This window comes from Manis javanica, chromosome X (assembly GCF_040802235.1).
Source record: "Manis javanica isolate MJ-LG chromosome X, MJ_LKY, whole genome shotgun sequence".
NCBI lineage: Eukaryota > Metazoa > Chordata > Mammalia > Pholidota > Manidae > Manis > Manis javanica.
The window spans coordinates 28605316-28628803 of record NC_133174.1 but is presented as its reverse complement, the minus strand read 5'-3'; the positions used below and the strand labels follow the sequence as shown (position 1 = coordinate 28628803).

Here is a 23488-nt window from a genome sequence, read left to right as displayed (position 1 = left end):
ATGACTGTGGTTCTCTTACCATGAACATCTTCATAAGACTCAGATGAATTTCTTTTTGGAATTACTACAAAATCTGTCACATCTGGGTTTTCGCCAAAAAATTCGCCAGTGAGTGTGACTTCCACCTCCTCTTCTACCTGCTTCCTGGACTGACATTTTATGACAACTACAGGAGAGGAATATTTCCAATTAATTGGACTATTATTGTTATATGATCATTCATGAGATAGAAGAAAATGAATTATGTCATGAAAAAATAAAAGTTCCTTTGGCATACCTTGACTTGTTATTGTATCTGGCATTAACACACACATACACACACACACACACTCAAGCAATATATGCATACACTGACATTTTGGAAGCAAACATGAATATTAAATATTACATAAAAATAGCATGACAGAGATAAATCTGGAAGATATACACTACCTTATATAAGATTATATCAGGATGTAGAAATTTGATATATAGAAATTTTGATATAATTAAGGAATTGACTTAATATATCAATAATTCAACTGGGCATTGTGAACATGCAAATTTTTCTGCTATCTGTATGCTCACTTTGATAAATACCAAACTCTACTTATATAATACTACAACAAATACCTTCAAATAATTTATTTGTAATATTTATTTTGTAATAATACTTCAAAAATATTTCCTATTAGATTATTTACATGCACCTTAAAATTAATATTTAAATTATTTAAAATTTTTTTCATTTGTGAATTGCTTTTAAATTTACAAATACAGTTGTGGAAAATAAGATTATAATGAATAATTTTAATGTTAAAATGTGATTACATATTCAATATGCAGTAGAAAAACTGTATATATATTAAATTCCAATATTTTCTTGTATCCAGTACAGAAGTTGTCAGTGAAACCAAAATATTATTTCTATATGCAACTACTAATTATATAAAGACGTATTAATGTATTCTTTTAACATCAGCTCTGTAATACTATGGGGCCTTGTATACTAGAGTCCACATAAATAGGAAGGAATATGATTTCTCCAAAATATATTAAATGTTATATTTTTATCAATTTAGATGCATACAGGATACAAACTGAGTATAAGGAATAAAAAGGAAATCATGATATAAAAACAGCTTTTGAAATGTATTATGGTATACTTTTGTTGCATCAGTAATAATATATTCATCTAAGCTGCAAAGTTGGATAATGTCCTCAGATTTATGTTTTCACAATACATACCACATTTATATCACAAAAATAATGAAAATAAACATATTTTTAATTCTAAAATGTACTGGTTGATATCAAACATTTCAGACTCAGACTAAGTATGTGAAATGTACACTAAGGGCATAAAGTTAGATGTAAATTAAGCTAATTGAAATGGCTAAGGAAAATGTACAAGCTCTTCTGGTTATAATTAGCTTCAATCTTAAAGCATTAAACTGGAAATTAGGATGATCAAAGTTACAATTAGTGTCATGTCACTGGTCTTGTCCTCTAAGTCCTTAGGAAATTAGTGCCCTGGCAATGCAAGCATCACTCAGTGAGAATGGATTCATATTCTATTGTCTTCACACTGTGACAGGTACTGGAGTCTTTTTCCAATTATCTGCCCCACTGGATAGGAGCAGATAAAAATGCAGAGAGAAAAGGTGGTTCACAGAACAACAAAAGTACCCCGTGTTTGAGAATAAATTGGGTGATAGATACATAAAAAAGGAAAGAAACAATAACATCGATGGTGATACCGTTGAGCATGGAAAGCAAGAGTTATTCTGATGTGTTCTTAAGACTGAAGAATGCACTGTACAGAAAGTAAACAACACGTAGTTATAAAATTCTGCCCATTTGTTTCTCAAGGGCATTTGTAGATAAAAATAATACTAAAATAAGTTTTAGATTTTTCATAAAATGATTACTTGTATATAATGCAGAATTCACATTTAATTTAAAAATCAAATAATTACAAAGAGAAGTGACTTGATGGAAAATACCTTTATGCTTCTGGAGAGTGTTTATCTTCTTTTTTTATTTTGAAGAAATCTGTGCCAGGAATTTATGTTTTTATATGTTCATAGGCTTTGTTTTAGACTGAAAAACTCTACTTTAAATCTTTAATCTAGGAAAACCAAAACCTTGTCTGCAGTAGACATAAGCAACACTGCTGTTAGAATTCCAACAGAGCAATGTCTAGACTTTATTACATCTCTTTGATCAGATGACTCTGTTATAAATTTTAAATGTTTGTGAAGCATTCTGAAGATAATTTAGTGCATTTGAAATATTTATCTGTGTTGGTAATTTTTTAGCTCAAGAATAAAAAAACTTCAAGTAAAACAAATGATATCTATTGTCAAAGGTACTACTAGATATGTGTATTTTTTACTCCAGTTAAAATTACATGACATGAAGAAATATGTAATCTTGGCTTTCTTTTATAACCAGTGTATCTAGGGAAATGTTGTTTGAATCATTTTCTCTTCTTTCTAAGTGCAGTGACATAATTTATGTCATAGAAGACTATTTTTCACTAGCAAAGATGGGTATTGGAGGGAGAAGGAAAATGCAAAATTTCAAGACTTATTTCAGCTCCTCTGTTGCTCAAGGTGGGGAGAGAAAGTCAGTGTTCCTCAGTTAGGAAGAACGACATTTAGAGGCTGGTAAGGGGCTGGGACACTAAACCTCGCTTTATGGTTATCTCAGAGGAATGGCATTTCTAGGCTGACCCTTGGAAGAAAAGGGGAAAATCGAGGAATGTGTAAGAAGTGAGAAGAGTATTAAGGAAAGAGAACAACAGCAACTCAAGAGACACCTGGAGTATGTGGAGAAAAAGAAAGGGGTCATCGAGAAAAAGAAAGGCATTTTAAGAGTAGGGACAAAATTCCTGTTGTGCGTATGGTTGCAAAGTGAACCTCCTTCAGAAATACAGTACCTTCTGACTGTGTTTGGAGACATCACAGGTTTTGTGTCTGGGACATCAAAGAACAGAGGAATCAGTGTCCCCACAGGACAGTTCTTGGATGAGACTCAGAGTCACACAGAAGCTGGAATATGGTGATTAAATGTGACTCAAGAGCCAAGAACCTGGGAATCTTATAGATGTAGTGCGGGGCTCTGAGCGCCTCATAGAATGTGGGATAAAGAGGCCTGAACTTAATGTCATTTCAGTCTCAGTTGACTTCTGGGTTTCGCCAACAGGAAGAGCAACAGAAAATGATGAGGTTTGGTGGAAAGATTGTTGGACTTACTGTTAGGAGACATGATTCACTCCTAGCTCTCCCACCACTAGGGCTGGTCCCTCCACACCTCGCTGCCTCTGGATCTCAATTTTCTTACTTGTATGAAGAAGAGATGGGATTAAAAGGCCTCTAAGGTCCCTTGGAATCCTGGGGTTCTCAGAATTTGAATGCACTTACCTTGAGGGCACTTAGGATGCAGTGACTGTGGGAGTCCAACAATGGGGTATATCCAGTTTATTGCATGGATTTCTCCACTGTCTAGTCCCAGAGTTCTAATGACAAATCAAATTATTAAGAGTGAACAGAAAACATAAATACTTTCAGTAAGGCAGCATATTCCTTATTAACCTGATGGTATTTTTAGCAAAGCTTTTGAATTTAAACTTTGGCAGAGAGAGACTGCATGTGAAATATTAAACCATTTCTGCACATGCTGATTTTATAAACATTTCAAAGCAAATCCAGAGGAATTAGCACAAAGAAAAATGCAATACAACCATTGCGAGATGTAAGTTAAAGCTGAAGAACTGTTTTCCCTATTTTTAAAAGTTGCTATTTGTATTTCCTGATGTAACGAAACTGTGATTAATCAGAGACAATACAGTTTCCATGGGTTATATTCTAAATTGGACAGGCAAAACACACACACACAAAAAAAAAACCCACCAAAAAATGCCATTAAGTACAGGACTTCAGAAGGTGATGAGGAATTTCTTTTGGAGGAATTTACTTTTGCAACAAAGTGGGCATTAGTCAAAATATTCTAAGTCCATCACACACCATCAGGATGACGGTGGTACTAGACAATGGTTCTGATCATTGTTGGATACAGGCATTTCTTGTTAAAAATGAAACCTAAGAAAGGGCAGGCAGGACCAGCTTCATGAGCATGTGACCTATGCAACAGGACAAGAAGCCCACACTTTGAATTGCTCCATGTTTGTTTAATGCCCTACTGTAACTGTCTTGAAATTCTTAATAATATCGAGCAGGGGCCCCCTCATTTTCATTTTACCCTGGGACCTACAAATCATGTAGGCAGTCTTGACTGCCAGAGTGATGAAAAGCATGGCAGAATGGATGCTAATCCACCCATAAACCTTTTTTAAAGGTAGAGAAAAAATTGTGTGCATATATATTCAAGTAAGAATTTCTTTTTAATTAAGATTTCTAGGCCACTATTTAATGAAACTATAATAGCAGGAAAAAAACACTTAAATTTTGTATCATTATTGGGATGTCCTTAAAATTCAGTGAAGCAAAGAGGGTACAAATAATCTGCATTCTGGCAATGACAGGGTGTCTCCTAGTCATGGCAGGGTTTTATCAGGATGTCATATCCCTCTGACACAGTGCCATCACTTGGTGAATGCCAGCATCACCAGTCCTATACTTTGTCCAGACAAGCTGTTTCAGGTTGTTCTGTAGATATATATCATTTATTGTCTTATCAGTAAGTATTTTCTCAGTCAAAAACGAGCCCCTTTGCATGTTTGTGGCTCTGATTCATTGACAATATCTAAGATTGACTTGTTCATCACTCTGAACTACAAATCAGCAAAGATATATGCTATTCCTATACAAAAATGTTTTCTGCCTCTGAACATATATAGTTCAACAGTTCAGAGACTATAAAATCATGAACGTGTAAAAGGAACCAATTATATCAGTGCCAGTCAAAATGAAATCATTTCCCTTCAATGTCTCATTTAAATGTTACCTTTTCATCTCTGTGCTCAATTCATCAAAATTGTCAATGGGCCAATTTTCTCCATTTGCCCTCATCATTTGAACAATGACCAGTGTTTTCTGTAATTTCATAATGTTGGGCATATATAACACGGGGATGTCTACATTCTTTTTAGGAGGTAATGTAATTCCTGTAAAAAAAACCCCACAAAAATAATTTCAATGTGGTTAACATCTTCAGAGTATAAATTTTAACACCAGAAAGTAATCTAATTCCTTTATTGATTATCAAGTTTTCAAAATCCCTTCCGAACCAAAAAAACACATCATGCTAAATTACAAGTGTACTTCACTGGCTTCACAGATTTTCCTCAAATACCATCAACCCTGTTAAAAACCACATTTTATCCTAAGGCAAGAAAGTTGCCCTGAAGGAATCTGGAAGGGCTGAAGAAATGTTGAAAGGGATGGCTTGAGCTTCTCAGAAGGACTAAAGAAAACCCATGAGTCTTTTCAAGTCTTACTGCATTTTACAAAAGACAAAGTACAGTCATTTTTGATCCTCTAATTTCTCAAATATATTTTTTCTAGACCATAACAGCTCCAGATTTCTGCTTGCAGCCCCAAAATGGCTACCAGTAAACCATTCATTTAACTGATCCATGAGGGAAGCCAAAGCTTATTTGTGAAAAAAAGGGGCATTTGCCCTAGGCGATAAAAACAGAAAACAGGAAAACTCACAACACTGTCTTGTGTTCTAATGGATTGGAAGTTTTCAACCTTTACTTTGTGCAAAAACCACCTGCAAAACTTGTTAGACATGGAGCTTGCTAGGCCCCAACTGCAGAGATTCTGATTTATTCATTCTGGGCTGGGGCCACACAACGTGCAGTTTAAGTAGCACCTCATGGGATCCAGAAGCAGATGGTCATAAGACCATACTTTGAAAATAAAAAATAATTACCAACTGGACAAGTATTGAGAGTTTGAAGAGTGGTGAGCTTCAGGCCATTTGTAACAATGAGGGTTTCCAAATTAAGGGTGTGTTGTTTTATTCTGAAGAGTAACACTATTTCTTTACAAGAAAATAAGACATTATTGAACATATTCTGTTTTTTAAAATTTCTTTATTGTAAGATTGATGATATACAAAGCCATTTTGTCTCAGATAAGAAAACTGTATGAAACTATTAAGAACATCAAGAAAAGATAGCCTCTCTGCAAAATAACTCAACTCAAGATTTTTGCATATTTTCAAATTTAAAATTGTATTCCTGCAGGAAATGAAAATGTTCTAAGGTCTAATATCATAGCTAATAATAATTAATATGATTACTAGTTAATATTTATTGAGTACTGACTGTATGCCAGAGTCTGTGTTAAGTATTTTTCATAAAGTATCTCATTTCATTCTCACAAAATCAGCATAAATTAAGTGCTATTATGTTTCCCATTTTAGAGATGGAGAAACGGAGACAATCTGGTTAAATAACTTGCCCAAAGACCCACTGAAAGACTGTGTTGTTTTCTAAGATACCGAAACAATTTGTTAGCTTCAACTTTGTCTTTATGATCTCTACATGTTTAATTAATCATTGAATTCAAATGAATAAAAACAGCAAGAGCCAGAATAGGATAAAGGGTTGGAATAGGGTGAAAACAGCTAAGAGCCGTCAAATAAGCCATATGTATATCTCCAAGGAAATCAAGCTTAGATATGATCATCTACACTTACAAAATTATACTGCACTAAAAACAGATTATGAGTAAAACAAAACATAGACATTTAGGTGGTGCAGGGAGTCAAGACAAAGATACAAAAGGATAATTCATTGTTAACACCATGAGCCTGTCTGATGTTTACTTGAAAATAAGGAAAGATAATGCTATGACAAGTAAATTATATCTAGTAGCCTATTGGTGGCTGTAACTTGAGCAGTTTACAAGTAGAACTATAGTTCCCTATTGAATTCACCATAAGTTTCTTTAACTATCAATAAATGCTTGAAAAATAAGAATTACTGTGCTGTTATTAACTTTTAAGAAATCATTGAAATTTTACATTGAAAAAAAACCCTGAAGATTTATCCAATTCATTTTGTGTCTCACAAGTGAGTTTTATTTCTTGTGGTTTTCTTATTGTCCTTTGCCTCACTTTGAGTAGAAACAGGAAAGCTGTCCTTCTGTCTTCTAATACTTAATCCTCTCATTTTTATAGATAAATATTTGATTCATTTGTCATTTACCCATATGTATGAAATGAAGACTGTACCCAATGTTATTTTCTTCATGAGACTAATTATCCAAAAACTACCTATTTAAAAGTTCACTGATTGGAAATGTTGCCTTCATGGCAGTTCCATATGTATTTTGGTCTTTTTCTGGATTCCCTGGATTTCTTGGGTCTTTCTTTCTGTTCATGTGTAAGTACCACATTGTTGTAACTATAGATGCTTTATTTTCTAGTAGGACTAACTGCCTCCTACCCTAACTCATTTTCTAAAAGAATTTTTCTCAATTTGGAATGAATAGTTAGCTCCAGGAAGCAGATGGGGTGGCAAATTGTTCTTTTAAAGGGATCACCTTACATTTATACTTTCGAGATAAATGACAATTTTGTCCATTCATGTTCTATCCAAGAACAAGAGTACAGCCCCTTTATTTTATTTTTCTCATTTGAACATTGTATTAGGTGCTTCTAGGATCTTGTAATAGCTCTTCAGCCAGTTTTAGTTTTCAGTGTCACTAGACGCTCATTTCAGCATCTTCATATGGGTTCAACAGAATGCTGGGAGAAAACCACACCAGCACTTTCATCTTCTGACTTGGAAATCTAGACAGTATGATTACTATGCTCATTAGATTGAACAATCTAACAAAATATATTCTAAACTTAAAACATTTTCTGAGCTTATCTTTCTGTTTTACTCCATTTCTATACAGTAACTATACAAACTGATTACAAATATATTTACTTTGTTCTATTAATCATTCTTGAAGTTCAAAACCTTAGTAATTAAGCATTTTGGGGGAAATACGCACATTTTATTTTACGTAACTTATTTAATGTATATATTTTTGTATGACAGAGGTATACATTATTTATAGAATTTTTACAACCCTGATAATATTTCATGTTTAGTATGTGAGAAACTTTAAAAAGAATGACCTTGATTGTACTATTACTGATCTGCTTTTGAAATCTCCTATGGCCTACTGGCACTTACCATTTAAATTTTATTCAGTGTATTTTAAAACTATTTTGATTGCTCTTTGGATTAAAGGTGCTAGAAATATTCATGCACTGATCTCCTATATGAAATACAGAAACTGTACAATACTTCAAGGGGTATGAGGCACCCAGCCTTCTTAGAAGAAAATCTTCTCAAGAGAGTAAAGTGAGCATAATCCTCCCTTTAATAATGAAAGTATTTCATCCTGAGAGATTCATTTTTAATCACTTAAGTTGTTTTACATTACTGCTCCCCACAACATAATTTCTACTATTTATCATGGCATTAGAAATGGCCCATGTCAGGTAATCAAAGAGACACTAACAAACATACTAGCACCCTAAGTCACCCTATTACTTTTGTTAGAGTGACTTATTTTAAAAGAGTACAAGTTTTTATTTTAAAACATCAAGTCATCAAGAACATCACTTTTCATCAGCCATTTTCATCCATGAAATTTATGTGCTTTCTACTTGAATACTTCATATTTTCAATAACAGATCTTTTTTGGAAAAATAATTTCTAAATTATGACTAAACACTGGAACAGAATTGTTAATGTGATGGTTGGGAGAAGAGTACTTTTCATTAGTTCTTTGGAGATATTATGAGATGAACTAATTTCCAGAACCTCAGAATGTGACTGTATTTGGAGATAGGACCCTTAAAGACATGGTAAATGAAGTTATTTTGTTTGAGCCGTCCAGTCTGATATTTTGTTACTGCAGCCTTAACAAACTAATACATTAAATTAGCTCTTCCTTTTTGAATTTGCTTACAGAAATTCTAATTCCAGACTCTCAAAACATAGGACAGATAGAGAAACTTGACTCTGATTTGCCATTTGGCTGCTATGATCATGGAAAAGCTAGAGAGGAAGCAATCTTGCCTTCCTACCTGTACCCTGTTGACTGAATGAGGTAATCTATTAAATAGCAAGAAGAGCATTTCAGAGATTGAAATTTCTTTGTGAAGGATTAGACTGTTGCTGCTTTATCCTCTCCATCTTTTACAGAGCTAGATAATGCCTGAGATTTAATAAAGAAGTCCAAAGAAGACAAAACCAAAGGGACTAGAGTAAAAAAAAGTAAGCACTAAGTAAAAGTGGAAGTAAAGGTGGAAGGTCACATTTACTGACACACATAATTTGGGAACAGATACAAAGCCACGCTTCTTAGGAAAAAAAAATGTTCACATTGGGACATATGTTTTTCAAGTAGATTTTGCACTTATTGAACACAAACATGATCAGTAATATAAACTTTATGCTGTGAACTAAGGACCCGCAGTTTAAAGTTTTATGTTTGTTTTTTTTAAACATTAAGAATATATTAGCAAAAATAGAAACAAACTAGTGCATATAAAAATATTGACTTTAATGTAAACACCTCATCGCTGGCTCAAAATGAATTAAAAATCTGCCATTAGAGCCTCCTGACCGCAAGACACAGTGAAGGACATAGTTTTCTGGCATTGAAGGCCATCAAGCATATGGTGCACAAGCACTGAAATTGATGAGAGAGGTTTGTGAACTCTACATGAATGTTTGTACAGAATATCTTAATGCTTCTCTCCAGTCTCATCTTCTATGATAACATTTTCCTCATAAATAGAAAAGATAAGGTCTCATGTCAGGGAATTGAGTATTTTCTTGGAAAATAGCTATTTTTAATTTTAATTTCAATTAAAATCACCCACAGAGAATTTTAAGATAAAACCATATCTATTACTACAACTAATATGCCTTATTGATCAATTACCATGTCTTCTTCGTCCTGTGTGTTCTGTACTGTGTGTGTATATAAAAATCTCTCTCTTCACCTATGGGAATACCCTATGATGTAACATAGAAAAGAGCTTTAGAAATTTAAAACTTTGCTGTGTTTCACTAGTTCTGCGTAACTTGGGAAGTTATTTAAATTTCTAAGTGAGATTTTCCTCACATGAAAAAGGAAGCTAATATAATACACATATCAAGGCTTCGCTATGGCAAAGGTACTACTCCAGTTCCATCCAGATAATCCCATTTTGTACACTATATATTGATTCTATATTATTTTATTCTTTCACTTATTCATTCATAAAATACTATGTGCTATGTACTGAAGTAAGCACTAGGGATGAAATAGTGAAGAAAATAAATAACCTGCTTTCCTGGGTCATGCATTCCAGAATGTGTGTGTGTGTGTGTGTGTGTGTGTGTGTGTGTGTGGTGGAGCTGGAGGTGGTGGGGATAGAAGTTGACATATAAATAAAATGTGTTATATGTATGATGGTGTCAAGTAAAACCATAAAAGGTTAGACAGTGATGGCCCAGGAAGTCCTTTCTGATAATAAAGGGTGGCCCAGGAAGGCCTCGCTCATAGTGTGTCACTTGAATAGAGCACCTAAGGAAGTTTGAAAAGCCTTATAGACATCCCGGAGGGAAATACTGAGATAGCAGACAGCTATCTGAGTGTGGATTTAAGGATAAGTCAAGGTTGGGGCTATTAATTTAGAAGCTGTTGGAATCTCACATGCAACTGAATTAGATCTCACCAGCGAGTGTGGATAGAAAGGAAGAGGGAAGACTGAGCCTTGGGTCTCTAGGCAGTCAGGCAGACAGGAATAGAGGAGAAATGCAGGAGAGAATGAGGAGGGCCTACTAGAGAGTTAAGAGGAGAATCAAGGAGGAATTGAGCCCTGGAGGCTGTTTCCAAAACAGTGAGAGATCAGCTGTGTTAAGTAGAACTCATATGCTGAGCAAGATGAGGACTGCGTATAGATGATTACATCTAGCAATGGTAAGTTATTACATTACAGGGATGATGGTATCAGTGAGAACAGTAAGTACAGGCAACCTTTCAATTTGTGCTATAAAGAGGGATCAGAGAAATTGGATGGCAGCTGGAGGGATAAGGTGTAGACAGGCCTGCCTTTTAACACTGAGAGCTATTGTAGGATGAGTATGTTCATAGGAATAATCCAATAAGAATTATTAGAGACAACAGAGGGGAGAACTCCAGAGGGCTCCACGAAGTTGAGTAGGTGTGAGATTCAGTGCACAAGCTGCGGGATGGCCATATCAGAGAGTTTTCCTGCTGTAATGGTGGAAACACAAGTCACATGTATGAAAATAAAATTAGGCTGGTCGATATAATGGAAGAATCAGTTAGACTCTCATTTGATTCTACATGCTTAATGAAACAGGAAGGAAGAATATCAGATATGAGAGGGGGAGGAAATGCTAGATGCCAGTTGTAGTTATCAGGTTACAATGAGCTGTAGGAAATTTTACTATACCAAATTTTACTACAGGAAAGCCATGTCCCATCAAAAGATCATTACTCACTCACAATTTACTTATTTTTCTATCTCCTTTTCTATCTACCTATCCATCAACCATCCTACCTGTTTTTAAGGCCTGATATTCTATCACTCGTAAGCAGCTAATAGTCCTTCCTCTATTAGGATGTTTACCTGTATTTCTGAAACTAAGAAGATTGCATAAAATGACTGAAACGAAAAATGGCACTGTGCCTTGGGCCCCATGTTACAACTCCAGACTTTATAAACAATTTTAGTAAGTTCAATTTCTGGTCTCTTCATAGAAATATTTTGCTATAAATAGGCCTAAATTGCAGGTTATAGAGATTTTTCTGAAGGGCAGGTATTCAGATATCAGAACAGAGCTGTAGCTTTGTGTTTTATAATAAAATCAGTAGCTTCACCGGCTAATTAGCAAGTCCACTTGCTTTATGCTATAAATTGTAATTACAAATCTTTGTGATTAGAACCTGACCTAGTTTGTGTGGAAAATCAGTCACTTGACATAGTAGGAAGGGAAATTTCATTAAAAAAACTGTTAACTCATGCTCAGCTGCTGACATAATTTAATAAACATTCATGACAATTACCTGGAGACTGGGCATGCTTTATGTCAGGCAGGAGGACACATCATTAAATGTCACTGAACACTGAGTTCTTGAAGACATTTTCCAATTCATAAATGGCAACATTTAATTTCAAAAACATTATTATTGCAGATAACATTTTTAATACTGATTGTCAAACTACATTACATATTTTAACTAAAGTCAACATGAGACATAGAAATTATCTCTCATAAGGAAAAAAACATAAATGTCTCTTTAATAAATGCTAATGCTAGAATTCTGCTTATTTAGCTCTGATTATTAGCAATCATAACACAGATGATGCGTATTTTATCTTTTGTAAAATAGATATTATAGATACCACACATAATGTATATCTATATCCTTCTGACTATTTTCTCATAATCTAGTCCCTATTCAGTACAAAAATATTTTTGATAATTATAAACATGCAATTGTATGAAATGAAAGATCCCCACATACCCTTCACCCAATTATCTCCCATGGTAGCATCTTGTAAAACCACAATATAGTACAAAACCCACAATATTTGTATTGATAGAATCAACATATAAAAAGTTCCATTACCACAAGGATCCCTCTGGCTGAACTTTTATAGATACTACCTCCTCCCATTATTATAACCACTGAATCATTATAACCACTAATCTATTCTCTATTTCTTTAATTTTGTCACACCAAGAATATAATTATAATATATGAATATATGCAATCATACAGTATATAAATTTTTAAAGTTGACTTTTTCACTCAGCATAATTTCCTGGACATTCATTCAAATTGGGCTTACCTAATATCTATGAATAGATATAGATATGGAATATATAGACTTTATACCCTCCACATCAGACAGTGTTGTAAATTTTGCTTCAATTAGCAAATATGAGTTGAAGGAATTCAAAAAGGGTAGGGTAGTCCATTATTATATTAGTATTTATTTTACCAATTCTGATGCTCTTCACTTTCTGAAGCTCTCTCTAATCCTTCCAGTGTCGTCATTTCCTATCTGTTTAGAGAACATCCTTTAGCCATTCTGTAAGGGCTGGTCTGCTTATCATAAATGTCTGTCTTTTCCCTCGGCTGAAAATGTCTATATTTTCTCTTTATTTATGAAGGATATATTTTCAGGATCCATAATTTATAGTTTACAGGTTTTTCTTTTCAGCAATATGTGCACCTTCCTTCTGGCCTGCTTGGTTTCAGATGAGAAGCCACTTGCCATCTGCATTGGTGTTCCCCAATTAAGTAATGCACTGTTTCTCTCTGGCTGCTCTCAAGGCTTGTTTCCTTATCTTCAGTTCTCAGAAGTTTAATTACGATGTGTTTTCACATGAATTTCCTTTGCTTTAAAGTGTGTGGAGTTTACATAGACTCTTGAAACTCTATGTATGAGTATTTCATCAGATTTGGCAAGTTTTCAGATATTATGTCTTTGACTAATGTTTGAGTCCCAGACACCCCTCTCCCTCTGGAGATCTGGTGATATGATTGTTATCTCACTTATTATTTTCCTATGGGTGCCTGGGACTCTGCTCATTTATTTTCTTCGGCTTATGTTTTCTCTGTTGTTCAGAATGCATAAACGCTATTGATCTGTGCTGATGCTCACTGATTCCATTCTCCATCATCTCTATTCTCTTCTTGATCAGGTCCAGCAAGATATTTAACTCACTGTATTTGATCAGTTCTGTAACTGTGTTTCTTCAACTTACAATTTTTTTCCCAGATTCTCTATTTTTTCATTTGTTTTATGAGAGTTCAAAACATGGGGCACTGGTTTACACTGCCTCACTGCAAAGGGTAGGCTGGGAGTTCTGTTCTCTGATGTACCCAAGAAAAGAGACTAAGAGAAGAAACAGGGGGAAGCAGAGAACCAATTAGCTCCTCCCCTCATCACTGATGTTAGGTGTGGCTGGAGGCTCAGGTCTCCACTGGTCTTGGCTTACAGGTAGAGAGGAGGGAAATAACTACCCTGCCTTACATCACCTCATTCTATCTTGTCGGGGCTTGATAGGGCTGTTGACTGTGATCCCCAGTGGACCCCACGGACTCCAGAGATTGGCCTGGAATAGGAATGCAAACTGGCCCTGCTTTACACCCTACTGGATCTTCTGACACCAAGATTTGGAAGAAAAGTGAACTGCTCATTTGCCCAACTTGTACAAATTTGCTCCATCTCACTGACAACCGGTGTAGGAAGAGGTGACTAGACCCTCCAGGCACCAACTGTTTACAACTTATTGCTGTAGGTTGGGGGTGGACTCTCAGCTTGTGACAACCCTGTTGACACCTCCCTGGTGGGATACTTGGAGCTCTACTTGCTTCTGCCCAGGAAATAAATAGAAGATAAACTCTCCTCTGAGCCCCACCAACACTATTCTGGCAGGGGAATCGGAGCACTGTCTAGTTCAGCTGGGGGAATGGTCTATTAGTTTGTTGCTTGGTCCCATCACCAAAACAGAGAGGAGAGGAGAGAAGACAGAAATCAGAGCGCGCTACTTGTGAGGCAGGAGGGTGTGGTGGGGTGCAAAATCAACCGTCTGCTTGGCCCCACTGAAATTACGGGGACAGGGGACTTGTGGTTTCCCCATGATGTCTGGCTAGAGTAGGGTAGGAGGACCAGGACTCTGCTATCTCAGCAAAGCCGGAAGTCCAATAAATATGGCTTAACTTAAAAACTATTTTGTCAAATACGAATTGTTTCCAATATTTACAGACAATCCAAGACAGATCTTTTATTTTTATATTATGATTCTCTTAGTTCTGTAACTTCTTTTGGAGGAACAGAGAATATTGTTAAACATTAAAGTGCAAAAAATCAAGGAATATAAATCAATTAGAGTACTTAATGCCATTATCAATAACAACAGTGTATTTAAAAGTGGTAACGAGGATTTTTCTAGTTGAAGGGAACCAGCGTCTCTTCAGGGGAGAGTCAGGCTTCAAGAAGGTGTAGAAAACATTCAGATAAGTTGATTTAGGGATCAGGGTATTTTTTATAAGACAAATCATTGATTCTAGAGGATAGTGGAGAGAAGGCAGAAACAAGAAAACTAATTGTGATATTTTGAGTTTAATTCTTAGAGAAACTGCAGGCCTGGAGAGCAGCTGGAAAACATCCTGCCCAGATCCTGAGATCATCTGTGGGGCTCGAGTCCTGCTAAGCAAGGGACAGAAATTCTTGCCCCTGCGTCCTGCTCAGATCCTTGGGAACATCTGCTTGGCTAAAGACTGATGACTATAAAACCCTAAAACTGGGTCCTTTCAGAGCTGTAGTCTCTCAGACTCAGCCCTTCACTACCTCTGTACCTCTGTCTCTCTGTACTGAAGTCTTCTACTAAATCTTGCTGGCACCAATCTGGACTCCTGTATTTCCTTGGCTTTCTTGACCTAACAGATAGTGTGGTAAAGTCTTAGGATTGGAAAAGGACTGAGAGTTGTGGTGTTAAAAAAAAAAGTGGATGTACACTGCCCTTGAGGATGTGAATACTGAGAATGAGGGATGGCCCAGAAGAACCGATGTTCACATGCTAACAGCTCTAAAGAGGGATAAAGGTATAATTACATACTTCCACATGGAAGAAAGACAGTGGTGGTAAGATCTCACACCCCCACTATCTTTGGGGATGAGACTTTGGATATGAGAAAGAATGGGCAACAAAAAAATACATTTTACATACAAGCATTTGCTAGTGGTTTGAAAATTATCCACTAATTATTCACCACTCTCTAACTACCTAAATACATGCATATACTTTGCTATATATGCGCTTGACTTTCGCAAAACTCAGCCCTCACAAACAACAAACTAATGGCAAATGTGGAACATCTAATGTACTCAGGAATTAAGTGCTATTCTGCATGATAGATGTCTCACCATTTACTTTTTCTCTCCTACCAGCTTTCTTCCTGATAGAAAGCTGTGATAACGATGGCAGCATCATTTACAAGTGATAATAAGATAAATAACATCCAGTGATGGCTTCTTTGCCTCTATCAAAGGGTCAGGGATCCCAGTACATGCCAAGTTGCTATAGGAAAGAACATGCAATGTAGTTACCAGAATTCAGGAAGATAAAAAGTGGCAAAGGTAATGAGTGGTTGTGCCAGGTCAAAATACAGAATGGATGCTTTAAAAAAATGCATTCATTATCTCCCTTTTATGAGATAACTGAAAAAATATAAGTCTAATCCCTTCTGTAATATTAAATTTTGACTTGCTCACAGAGATGGTGACAGTACAGAGTTCCAATTGTGTACTGACTTCCTTCTCATGGAGACCATGACAACTTACATACATTTGATCTTACTTTTTAGATGTAATATACATAGGGGTCTCTGCTAAAAGGAGAAGAAGAACATGATAACAATTTCAATTCAGGTGTAATTGGATTTTTGACACATCAGATAGAGCTCCAATTACATTTGATGGATACATATTGATTTTCATTTCAGACTCTTCTTATCCAACATACTTTGTTTTTTCTGGAATTTTTTGTTTTAAATTGAAGAAAGGTTTGAAGTGACACCAAGATTTTAATTAGCCTCACTGGCTGAATGTAATGCCCACCCTGACACTGGAATCTGTTATACATTTTTTCATACAAAAATGAACATGGTGAGAAATTTAGTATTTGTGTAGCATAAAATAGGAATGTTGATTTTTAGAATGCACCAGTGGGTCATAAGGCATGGCTTAGAACATATTTTATCAAAATATAAGAATTAAAGTAAAAATCCCAAGTCTCCAAAGCTGCTTTAAGTTTCTCAAAAGTGACCCAAATGTGCTAAAGCTGTCACCACCTTCACTCTCTCCACATTTTCTTTACAGCTTCCATCGCTTAAGCCTCCTGCATGGAAACTCTTTTTCCATACCAGTGCATTCTGTGCCAGTGATTTTCAATATTTTCACCCTGATTATCTTCTCTTTCTTTGCATGTGGATAAATACTTAATTATAAGCATGTTTTACTATGTTTCTTCCAAGTAGGTACTCGATGCTCTCAACATAATAAAAACATTATTGGACCAGTAAAATGTGAAAGAGTGTATTCCATTTTACAAAACAAACTTTCACTAACTCACATCTTGTCTGATTCCAAAACTGGTAGAAAAGTATATAATTTGCCTTTCATTTTACTATCTGAGCACTTCTATTCTAATGTTTTCTTTCTTTTGTCATTCCAATCACATAAGAAGTATTCCATTATTTTTAATAAAGAGGAAATATTTTAAACTTAGCATTGAAATTAGATTCCAAAAGTAAACAAATGTATGTCAATCTGTATTTATTAATGTTATTAACCTAGAATGATGGACACTTTGAGTTCTAACTTAATAGTCCCCATGTGCAACCTCCCAGTGAATGTAAAAACATACTCTAAGAAGTCTATGGGAGATGGCTCCTCAGCAACCATTTGGACCCATCATTTGAGGAGGGGTTAAGGTATTCAGTTCCCTCGTGAAACAAAATTAGAAAGTTTGTGCTTGTTGTAGTCCCCAGTTCCATTGCTCAGAGCTACCAGACTCTGGCTGAAGTTCTGCTCTGAGTAGCAACATAGAAAATTAAACTCCGTCTTCCACACTTAGAGAAGCTACTTTTCCATGCTCACTATAATTTTTTCCCTCAGGCCCTAGACCCAGTTCTATAATTCATCAATGTCTTGCTAGTTATTTAAATCCAAGGGCTTTAGATCCTGACTGTCTTGTCTTTGCGAGGTCCTTTAATAGGTGATCCCAAACCAGTAAGGTCAGCTCTTGTTCTATTTCACCTATGATGAATGATTTCCTGGATCTCCAAATACTGTCTTTGAATTCCTATCTCCATGGAATACACGCCCATTGGGACATGACCATTTCTACCTAGATTACATAATCTATGTTACTGCTGCCTTATTGTTAATACAAGATTTTCCAAATTTCCAATTTCACACTTTCCTAACAATGGTAACTATGTCTGGATTTTGCAGCACCAGTGTAAATTCAATTAATAGGTCTAGTTAGAGGTTTTGGTTACAAGTAGAGTTGTCTAGACATTTATGAGGTATTTACCAACCATTTCCTGAGACATAACAAAAGACCCTTTATCACTTAATATCAATGCAAGGAAGCCCTCTATTTCCCAGTCTTAATATATAGCATGTTTAATTGACCCAAATTACCCAAGTATGACCTAATTAATGAGAAGCAGTTTGGAGCAATTACATATATTCTGACAATTGAGAAAAGCAATTTTGAGATTAGGTTCAAACTTATTTTAAGTTTTTAGATAATCTTACTACAAAGCATGTTACCAAGAACAAAGTACCACAAAACCAAAAATATGCTCCCAAGCCACACACCACCATATTCATTTTCTGCTATTGATGCTTTGCACCCACATGTCAGACATTCTATTATTTCCTTAATACTCTGAAGACCTTGCTCAAACATTAAAGAATACTGAGATTAAATAACCATTTAAATATGCATTCTAGCATAATAGCTTTCTCCTTCTGTTTGTGATGAATGAATTTGCTAAATAGTGTATGGTTTTCCACAAGACATAGATGTTATGGACTCAGATCAGACTTTGTTAGCAATATATTATGCCCATCTCTGCAGGCTAATTCATTTGTTCATGTTGTCCCTTCATTAAGGATGTTTCTAGTCACACTATTCAAAATTGCACCTCCAACACCATGATTTTCCTTATCCCCCTCACCTGCCCATTTTCTCACTCCCTCCTATTTGACTACTGTCTGTCTCTTCCTACTAGCATGTAAATCCCAGGAGGGCAGAAATTTTTGTCTGCTTAGCTCTTTACTGTATCTACAGACTTTAGAACAGGATTTTAGCATACAGTAGCTTTCAATACATGTTAGTATGTGAATGCACTGAGCAAAAAAATCTGTTCTACTTGCTGGGGATACTGTAAGAGATGTGGCAGAAAACAGCCCTCCAGTCATGGAACTTATTGTCTGATGGGGAAAAGAAGAGAAATAAATGAACTACATAATAGGGTTCAAGTTAATTATTTAGGGAAAAAGAATCAGTGGATGCTGCTTTGGGGGAAAACTTCTCTAAAGAAGTGACATGTAACGTAGGCCTAAAGATACAGACGATATGTGAAAATGAAAATATGCAGTTGAAACTCAGGAGACAATCTGGAGTTGGAGATATAAATTAGGAGGTTATGGTATATAGATGGTATCCACAAGCCTGAAAGCAATGACCAGGAAGATAACATGACTGGAGAAGAGATAGGATGAATCCCTAAACCAAGAAAACACCTAGAGTTCTGATAGCAGGTAAGAGGCAGAAAAGACAGGACTAAGCAATGACGGAAAAAGAAAGCCAAAAGCCAAGTGAATGTAACATTTCAAGGAGAGAAAACTGTCAAATGCTACTGAGAGATGAAGTATGATAAGGACATTGCATTGACCTATACGTACTGCTACATAAAAGTTCCTTGACAAAAGTAATTTCAGTCAGGATTAAATCCTCAATAAAGGCAGAGAATTGAGAAGAGATAAAGGTGTAGAGACAGTGAGTATAGACAACTCTTTCTAGGAAGTTTGCTTTAAATAAGAAGAGAGAAATAGGTTGGTGACTGCAAAGGGCATTGAATCAAGGTGACCACTTAATGCATACTGCTATTTTGCTGGCATAGAGGGTGGCAGTCATCCAGTCAATGGGAACATTGTACATATAGATTGAGATGAGGGATAACTGAGGCAAGGTTGTTGAATAGAATAGGTGGGATTTGGGGTTTGAGTGGCGGGGCTGGTTTGTGACAGGAATACAAACCATTTGGCCCTAGGGGAATGGAAGTAAACTCAAACTTTTTTGTTTTGTTTTTTTTCTTTGTCCTCCAGCCATATTTAGCTACATGTAAGTGTAGGAAGGGCAGAGAGTTAGTTCGTCTGGTGTAGTAGACTGGCTCACTTTTTCCCCCTCTTATTACAGTTACATAGTCATAGCTATGTTCTGATTGTGATTTGACTGTCATGTTTCTTATATTAGGGTAGGTGGTGTATATTTTCCCATTTCCACTGATGCTACACATGACTTAGTTTGACCAGGGGAATGTGGGTACAGATGATAGTATGCAAGTTGAGATATTAAGAAGTTTTTTTTTATATTTCCACTTGCCCTCTTGTGCTTCTTCCGGCCACAAAGAGAACATTTTCTAGTGACAAGGAAACATACAGAGCAGTCCTGAAACTGATGCACAATCTAAAGAAGAGCTGCCCAGTTAACGAGTAGATCCATGAATAAGAAAAATAAATGTTGTAAGACATTGAGATTATGGAGCTGTTTGTTATGTAGTATAAATGCAGCGACCACTAATTCACCATGCTTGTGGTTTTACGAACTGAACAGAAAGAGGAAGACAGACAAGGTAGTTCAAAGCATAAAGAATGGAGTGACAGTAATGACAGAATGTAATGACAATTTATCAGAAGTTTTGGCTATAAGTGTTCAATATACTAACATGTACATACTTGTTTCACAATGATCTTATAATGGAATTTGTCTAATGCCTTGTAGGAAATGAAAAATATATATTTTCTAAGATCAGAGAGTTTAGCAAAGTAAAATTAGGTTAATGTGTTAGAACTTGCTCTTAATCTAGCCATGCTATTGTTACTATTTGTGTTTGTTTTTATTGTATGCATCCTAAATGATTTTAATGATATACCAATATTTTTTAAGGAATTAACATAAACCAACTGCCTAGCTTTGGAATCCCCTTCTACTTTTTGTATAGTAGCAACCAAAAGTCAATTTATCATCATATTACCACCTCAAATTTACCTTATTCAGCAAAAGACTCACATAGTCTTACAGAAATTAGAAAACATGCGTGGATTTTTAATAAGAAAATAAAAAAGAGATGGTACTTGGAATAACTCCAGAGATGATATTTTACAACAGATTTTTAAAAACTTACTATTTGAAAATGTACAATTAACAGAGCTAAGAAAGTAACATTTGTACAATATGATTAACTAACCTATATACTTTATTCAGATACCATTAGTTACTCCATTTTATATCACAGGATCCAATCCAAGATTCTGCACTGCATTAGTTGCCATGTCCCCTAAGTCTTCTTCAATCTGTGCATCAGCCTTTCCTTGTCTTCTATGACCCTGACACTTTATAAATAGTGCTGATAAGTTATTTTATAGAATGAACGTCAGATTGAGTTTGCTGTTCTCTCATGATAAGATTGAGGATATATATTTTGGGGAAAATACTGGAGAGATTATTTCCCCTTCTCAGTATCTAATTATAAAGGTATATGTAATGTTGATATACTTCATCATTGTTCACATTAATCTTTTTTATTTGGTTAAGGTGGTATCTGCCAGATTCTCCAAAGTAAAGTTAGGGTTTTCCCCCAACTACTTTTTTTTTTTAAGATTTCAAACTGTGAATTTATTTAATAGGTTCTGTAATTTGGATAGTGATTTTTGTTTTATTGAGGTGATATGTACATACATGAAATGTATAGCTCCTAAATATACAGTCTGATAGATTTTGGAAACAGTGAACATGCATGGAACCTACACCCTGATCAAGATGTAGATCAGAATGTGCCCTCAAGTCCCTTCCCAATCTCAACTATGTATAGAAAAGCACTGTTCTTATTTCTATCACCATAGCATCTGTTTTGCCTTACTTTAAACTTTCTGTAAATAGAATCACACAGAAAGAACTCTTATTTTGGTGGTTTACAGAATATTGTTTGAGACCCACCAATGTATTTAGAAGAGCACAAGTTTTAGAGCCTGAGAACAGAGACTTAAATCCTTACTTCACCCCTTAAATCATTAAACCTCCTAGAGTCTCATATTTTTCTTTCTAAAACATAAACATTTATAATTCTTGCCTATTTCATAAGCTTTTTGTGAGTTTTAACAGGATAATATGGATAAGGTGCCTTTAAAAATTACAACATTGGCTATACAGATGTTGATTATTACACAGCCCCTTTCAACACAGTTCATGTCAGCATTTTTTTCCTGCTTTTCTTTTGTCTTTTCTTCAAAGAGAAATTTATATTCCCTGATTGCTATGGAGATGGACTACTTCTCTCCACCTCTTGGAAACACCTACTAATATGGAGATGCACTAAAGCCAGGCAAGAGATTCTGGAAATATTGCAATTTTACCCACAAGTGGATTATTCTCTAAGACCTCTAACCATGGAGGATTAGTCCACTGGTGTATGTGAAAGAGTCTGAGGACCAGGGTCTAGCCCTGGCCTCCCTGTGGGACGCCAGCTGGCAGCCCTGGCAAAGAGCCTGCTAAGGTGGAATGAACTGCATTGGTAGCCTGAGGCAAGGAAAGCCAGTATGGTGGATCCCAGACAGAGCTTTTGAGGAAAAGCTGGGTCAGCAGCCAGAGAAACCAGATGCAAAAAAACTTCTAAGGGCTGGACCCACAGAGCAATGAGAAACAAAGTTATGACCCCGGAGCCGAACATACTGAAGGTTGGAAACCACCGAGGAAGATTTCCTTCTCCTTTTTGGTCAGGGGCAGGCGCATGGTTAGCTTGGATCTGAACTAGAGCATATTGGGCTGCTGTAGGCAGAGATGAATGGGAATATCTTCTGGGATTGGTATCTAGAGACCAATCTAGCAAGGAGGGGTTCTTGCATAATTCCAGGCCTGGGACTGGTTGATGACAGGGGCCAAAAGGCTAAAAACTCAGTTGGGAGGGCCTCGGGAAAGTGAAGGTGCCCAGACAGTGGGTCCATACAGGTTTTAAACACCTGTCTTTGGAGAGTACATGAGAATGCCGAAAACTATGTCACTTTCTAGAACCAGAGTTTTGTAGGTACCGTTGATTATGGAGTTCGAATTCATAGTCACCAACTATGCAGCAACATTTAAAAATACAGGAACTCTCTATAATTTCGAATTTTGGAAATTAGCAATTCATCTCTTCTGTGACTGGGGCTTTCATAATATACACCCTGTTTTTAAAAATTACTGGGGCTTTTCAACTTTGTATTATTCAAAATAGAAGCCCAGCTGGTATCTTGTAACAGTGTTATGACCCCATTTGAAAAATACAAGACAGTATCAGTGAATTCTCCCTTTTGTTCAACAAACTCTCATCTTTCTATCTGAGTTGGATTGGCTGTAAATGTTGGTTGCAACTGTGAAGAGACACCATGCTCTTTGTTCACTAAAAATGTCCTCAGTTCTTTATGAGTCTGAAAAAATTTCAGTTCTCCTCAAACAGCAGGGCATTACTGGGCCTAGAGTCTGGTTTTCCTCTTACCAGTCCTACCAGGTGCCAAACTTACCTGTGGTCTGTAAGGACTATTATCATATCCATTTTACAGAAGTAACTGGGGCACAGAGGAGTAAGTAACTTTGCTAAGTTATACGGATAGGACAAATTTAAATTCAGAAATCTGGTTGCTTAGCTCTTACTCTTAA

The 23488-nt window shown here is 35.9% G+C and overlaps 1 protein-coding gene across 1 annotated transcript in view; it reads right to left on the bottom strand.

The window, feature by feature from the left end:
* The window catches only part of CFAP47 (cilia and flagella associated protein 47), a 489967-nt gene that overhangs the window by 57163 nt on the left and 409316 nt on the right, over positions 1 to 23488 (bottom strand). Inside the window, exons 59-61 of the mRNA XM_073227718.1 lie at positions 4951 to 5110; positions 3408 to 3502; positions 20 to 166 (exon numbers count right to left, since the gene is read on the bottom strand). Coding sequence (XP_073083819.1) covers positions 20 to 166; positions 3408 to 3502; positions 4951 to 5110 — 402 coding nt within the window. The remainder of the gene's footprint in view (positions 1 to 19; positions 167 to 3407; positions 3503 to 4950; positions 5111 to 23488) is intronic.